Raw genomic sequence first — 6,053 nt, forward strand, 5'->3', positions numbered from 1 at the left:
GAAGATGCTGTGGAAGATTGTTGAAATAACAGAGGACTGAACTTGGTTGATGAAACAGTGACAGGTTCTGCGGGGACTCCAATTTTGAAAGCTCTCTGGGTGAAGTGCTAACAGTATCATGCTAGAGAAATCTTTCTTGGCTCAGTCAATGCAGTAAACTTCATGGTCTTAATTTTAAGAAACTGCCAGTCACCCCAGCTTTCAGCAGCCACCACTCTGATCACTCAGCAGCCATCAACATGGAGGTAAGACCTTCCACCAGCCAAGATTACAACTCAAAGATGTTTAGCACTTTTGCAATAGATGGTCAGCATTTTTTGCAATAAACTTATTTTAAAATTAAGGTATGCATTGTCTAGACATGCTATTGCACATAATAAATTAACGGTATAAACAGAACTTTTATATGCACTCGGAAACCAGAAAATGCGTTTGACTTGCTTATCAGTGGTTTGAAACCAAACTGGACCTCAGTATCTCAAGAGGTATGCCTGTAATTCACCCAGCTAAATTCTAGCTTTTGAGGCCTAAGGTTTAGGGCTAGTTGAAAAGGCAGCTTGATCATTAAATCCTGAGTACTGATCAAGAGGCCCAAGGATCCCACACCTTCAGAAACTGCTGTTAAATTACCTGAAGCAGCAAGCTGGGGGAGGGTTATAAAAGGGAGACAAAAGTTATCTTCGGACATCCAATGCTGATCGTAGAGGGATTTGTGGGTCACCCTGTCATATTTTTGCTCAGAAGCTACCTCACAAGGACTACATAGTGACCGTCATCCAAAAATTTACAAAGTGGGGCTAAGGAGGACTACACTTGCTCTGAGCTGCAAAGTCCTTCAATCAAAGGTCTTAGAACCGTCCTTGGTCTGAAGCCCAAGTCTCTTCCAACCCCTCTTCCCCAGCCCCAGCTGGAGCTGACAAGGCTGCTCTGGGCACCAGAGGCCTGTACCCTTTCAAGAATTAAGTATCCTTTATAAACCCCTTCCAAATGGAGGATTCCACAGAGCATTAGTCAGCACAAGAATAATCTCCATGACTAGTTGTCAGAGTAAGAAACCAAAGAGTAAAACCAAAGAGGCAAATGCCAGATGGCAGTTTTATGGTTTTATTAACACAAATATGACGTGCACAACAAGTTGTCTATTCATTTTCTTCGCTGCGCAGCCTGGCGTTGGGATTGGTGACTCTGATTGCCAGCTGGGCTGCTCTTTCCACAATAGCTTTGCGGTTCTTGGAGGAGACATTGTGAGCAATCTCTGCACAGTAAGATCTGGAAGAGAAGCAGTTAGTAAGGAGCAAGCCAGATGCACACACACTCCTGAGCTTCCCGGGGAGGGCGGCGGTTTTGGGTCACAGCAGCTCCAGAGCCACGAGGGCACTGGCAAAGCTGATGAAGACCGACACAGTCCCAAAGCCTAACTTTCCTAAATTCCATGGTACCAGCAGCGAGGCTCTTCAAGTATTCCCTGGCAGTGACACAAGTACTCATTGTCTCCTCATTTAAGCCTTAAAAGCAGACTCGTAATCCAGGTATTGCCTCCTCTTACAAACCATGACCCTTAAAGGTGGAAGTGAATTCCCAAGTCAGATATTTAGAAATGGACGGGGCTAGGATGGCTCAGTCCCAGATTCCAAGTTCAAACGTTCTCCCCCAATCCTTTCAGTCAATCTGCCCAACACAGGGCAGTCTCAGGGAGCTTGGACTTGACCATCAAGTTCTTAAATTCTCTGCAAAGTAAGCAAGAGCAGAATCCAACAGTCTGATTAAGCCAAGGATTTCCTGGCCTAGACATTAACATTTTACTTGTTTGACTGCTGCAGACAAAATTCAAATTGAGAAGTAACATTGCCTGAAAGTCACCCAGCAAGTAGCTATACCGAATATTTCCCAAGTATCTGGCTGCCAGATACTGTTCTAACCTACTCATTCTTCACAGCTGCACCAGGCCCCAGTTCAGTAACAAACTGGCCTACTGAGCACATTTTAGCGAAGTGATTTATGACACCATCAACATCTGGTTAAGAAAAGATACTCTAGGGGCACCTGGCTGGCTGGTAGAGCATGTGACTCTTGATTTCAGGGTAGCGAGTTCAAGCCCCAGGTTGGGCACAGAGCTTACTTAAAAACAAAATCTTTCAAGTATTTATTTAAGTAAGCTTAACGACTGAGCCACCCAGGCACCCCTCAAAATAGCTGTATTTTGCAATGTTTCCATAATCTTTGTTTTCAACACTGAAATCTACACCCCTACCGCAAGTCCTTATCCACATGTGTATTTAATAACCAATCAATCACTATACATATCGTCTTAAATACTTACCTGTCTGCCTGGGCATTTTCCCCACACATGACAATCCTTTTAAATACATGTCCAACACTCCACCCAGTGCTTGTACTCCCACCATTCACAAATCGTATTTTCAATTGTTCAAACTGAATCGAACAAGTGATCACTGTTTCAAAATGCTTTTCATTTAGGGATAGATATCCAGAAATGGAACTTGTGGATTTAAGGTCCTAGCTTTCAAATACTTCTACGGCTCCTGACACAAACTGACGAGCTATTTAAAGAGTATCTTTCTGGCAACAAGCGACACTTGCACTGCAGCATTTCTGCTACGCAACAGGTACTGCATCTGTCTGTCACAATTCTCCAACCACCTAATCGCAGTTTGGGCAGTCATCCCCAATTCCGATGCTCACCCAAGGATTTTCTAAGGAAAATTTCCAGGATTCCAACACCCAGTTACATTCCCAACTTAGAAAACTCCACCACAAAGTGAGAATAATGGCTTCGTTTATTTCTATTACTTGTGTCTGCAATCGCTATAGATGAAAGATCTTTGTAAGCAAGCACACCTACGTGCTACAGTTAGTCACCCTCCTTTCCACGTCCTAATTAGGAAAACACAGGTTTTCACCTTCTGTTTAATGGAAAGGGAAGAAAACGGTCCTCTGCTTAACCAAAAAAACCCCACCATTCCCTCCAATCCGGATTCAAAGCATCTGAATCACTTCCCACATGAAATATTTTCTCACCCCACTGCCCTAGTTTTAGTCTAAGCAGACCACAAGTCTCTCTCACACAGAGCTCATAAAGTGTCTAACTTTCTCAAAATACTTTGAAGTAATGCTGTGAACCCTCCGTGCACTCTTGCATCTCTACAACTTTGTGTAAGCCATACTCTTCCTTTTCTCCACCTCAGATCACAGAGCTCTTAATCAGGCAGCAACTCGTCTATTCCTGTAGATTTCTGAAGGAAGATACCCATGGCCACAGCATGAAGTGCCCCTTAGGCCTGAGGCTATATTTGATCTCCCTGCTACCTCCACATAAAGCAATGTTCTGCAAAGAACTGCCAAAAGGATACCACAGTGTTTTTATTATTGGGCAAAGTCCTTCTCTTTCCAGATCTTGGGTCTCTACACTTTTCAGGACAAGTTCCCTTACCCTGCTCCAGCAAAGGAAACATTTCCAAGTCCCCAACAAGCATTCTTTAAGCTCCCAAGAGAATATACAACTCTTCCAAATGCAATCTGTAAGTCTAGAGTCCCTACCAAAAATGCTCACAGATGCAGACTTCTGACACCTGAACCCAGAGGTGGGACCCAACTCACTTGTTGCACATCAGCAGCACTTCAAGCTCCTTGACGTTGTGGACTAGGAACTTCCGGAAGCCACTTGGCAACATGTGCTTTGTTTTCTTGTTGCTCCCATAACCAATGTTGGGCATCAAGATCTGGCCCTTGAATCTTCTGCGCACCCTATTGTCAATGCCTCTGGGTTTCCGCCAGTTGCGCTGAAATAAACACAGGAGGGTTAGTGTCTTTGCTAACAACTCTTCCCTTTGGAGGAAAAAAAAGGGGGGACCCAATGAAAAGGAAATATGCCAAACAGCAGCTGTCTTTGGGTTACAGTATTTCACTACATCTTTAGATTTTTGGGGGGGGGGTGGAAAAAAATAGGGGCTCCTGCATTTGACTACCAAGAATAAAGACCCACATCCACACTCCTCAACAAAGGAAAAGCAGACTACATACTGATAGAATGTGAAGGGACTGTGTATACAGTTAAGATCAAGAGTGAAGAGCACGGGTTTCAGCACTGCACTCAAGATGTTAAGTTTTCTCATCATAAAAATAAGGATAATCTACTCTCAACGTCTTAAGGCCACCTAAAATGGTTCAAGTCTCTAGACACCTCAAAACAGCCAAGTGTCCCTGATCATTTAAATTTCAATTTATATTATAATCAAGTGACTGAGTGCCAGTAAGGCATACTCAGGGAGACCTGGGTTTCTAGAAAGCTCTACCACCAACCAGACTGGTTCATCTGCCAAAGGTGATCTCTCAACCAGGTGATGCCAGAAGTCCAAGAGCCCATTTAGGAGTTCCTTTCTCCATCCCAAAGTACACTTCCATCCCGGGACGATACATACCTTAATTTTGACATAGCGGTCTGACTGGTGCCGGATGAACTTCTTGGTCCTCTTTTTAACGATCTTGGGCTTCACCAGAGGTCTGAGGGCAGCCATGATGCCTTCAGGAAAGAGGGAGAGATGGTGTCAAGCAGTCCTGGAAGGAGGCTTTCCTGCTCAGGGCTTGAACATTGTTGCAGAGTGTCTTCCAATCACCAGCTACTGAGCAAACTGGGAATGGAATGGGTACCTCTGCCAGGCTTGCTTTCCCTCCCGACTCCGAAGCTGGCAGAATACTAACCACTCTCCAGACGCGATCCTGAGAGGTCAGGAGTCACCTCACCCACTAAAGCCAAGGAAGAATGCTAACAGCTGATCTAAGACAAATCGACCCCCGAACGTTCTCAGCTTGCACAGGGCAGCAAATCCCACTTCCAATGTCCCAATCCCCAGATGGTCCAATTTCCTTTTAGTTATGCAGAACTTGGGCAGTCTACAAGAACCGAAACGGGAATGATCCTGCACACTTAATGCCTGCAATGACTGAACCCAAAGAGAGGTGAAGAGAAACCTCTGTTGCCCCGAGTGCTGTTGCTCTGCAATTCCCTCACAACAGGCCTACAAAGCCACGATGTACGTATGTTTCTAGACCTCTGAACTTCCTGCTCTACCTGGAGATCATCCGAGTCTCAATTAAAAACCCTCCTCAAAGCGGCCTTCTCGGTTACCCTATTCTTTTCGCCTGCAGCACACTTTTTGTTCTCGTCTCTTCACCGCCTCTATTTCCTTGTTTAGCACCCGGTTAAGTGCCCAGCGAACGTCGTGTTCGGTAAACGAACGCACCCCCGCCCGCAACATTATATCCTCGAAGACAAGGACGCAATTTTATATTCCCAGAGACCCTGACCCGCCATCAGCATTTCTGTTAACGGAGCTAATCGATTCGCAGCTCATGGTGGTTGGTCTGTTAAGTGGTCCGGCTGCAGCAGCAACCCCCAGACCGGAAAACTGCGGAGGAGGGAGCGTCGGTCTGCGCAAACAGAAAATACACGCGGGCACACATGACTGACCAAGGGGATCCGAGTATTCCAGTCATCAAATCGGAACCCTCGGGTCGCTCCACGGCCCCCTCAGTCTAGACCCGAACAGCGACCTTCACTCCCAGGGCTCAAACCAGCTTGTCCGCAACTCTTAAGAGAGACACCAGGCGGCCTCCGTAGGAGGGCAAGTGGCCCTGGGAAGCGAACGTCCACCATCAACTGGGCCGCTTCGCTCTGTTCGTGTACGTACTCCAGCCAACCGACAAGGACAAAGCCCACCAAGGCGACTGCTTGGAAGGGCAAGCCTCCTCACCACGAAGCGATAGGATCAGATGAAGGCCGCAGAGATGCAGATGGCCAACGATTAAAACTCACCCAGTAACAGATGGCTGCCACCTCCACAGGCAGCGCCGAGGAAGAGAGGGGAAGGTGGCGCGCGAGGGCTGATGGGACTTAACCTCTGGGTCCTGGCAGGGAAAAAAGAGCACTTCCGGTTCCTGGTCCTTCAAAGAAAAGAGAGACACCTCAGAAAAATAATACTGAAAAAAAGTCGAGGGACACCTTTGTTTTCCTAGATGTTAATATCTCAGCGTAG

The 6,053-nt window shown here is 46.2% G+C and overlaps 1 protein-coding gene and 1 non-coding gene across 3 annotated transcripts; both read right to left on the reverse strand.

Moving 5' to 3' along the window:
* Positions 1-1,083: 1,083 nt before the first annotated feature.
* On the reverse strand, positions 1,084-5,951 carry RPL32 (ribosomal protein L32). Of its 2 annotated transcripts, none has more exons than XM_006740241.3 (4): positions 5,834-5,951; positions 4,440-4,540; positions 3,619-3,800; positions 1,084-1,269 (listed from the first exon to the last, which is right to left on the reverse strand). In XM_006740241.3, exons 2-4 carry the CDS (start codon positions 4,533-4,535, stop codon positions 1,140-1,142), a joined length of 408 nt encoding a protein of 135 aa, XP_006740304.3. In that variant the 5' UTR covers positions 4,536-4,540; positions 5,834-5,951; the 3' UTR covers positions 1,084-1,139. The 2 variants fall into 2 exon arrangements, with proteins under 2 accessions (XP_006740304.3, XP_081678765.1); XM_081822639.1 differs by lacking the exon at positions 5,834-5,951 and adding an exon at positions 5,489-5,719.
* Positions 4,608-4,747, reverse strand: LOC115943247 (small nucleolar RNA SNORA7). The gene has a single exon (XR_004077850.1). It is a non-coding gene; the product is annotated as a small nucleolar RNA SNORA7 (small nucleolar RNA).
* Positions 5,952-6,053: the final 102 nt, after the last annotated feature.

The sequence above is a fragment of the Leptonychotes weddellii genome, chromosome 1 (genome assembly GCF_054177405.1).
Source record: "Leptonychotes weddellii isolate Sample4059 chromosome 1, ASM5417740v2, whole genome shotgun sequence".
NCBI lineage: Eukaryota > Metazoa > Chordata > Mammalia > Carnivora > Phocidae > Leptonychotes > Leptonychotes weddellii.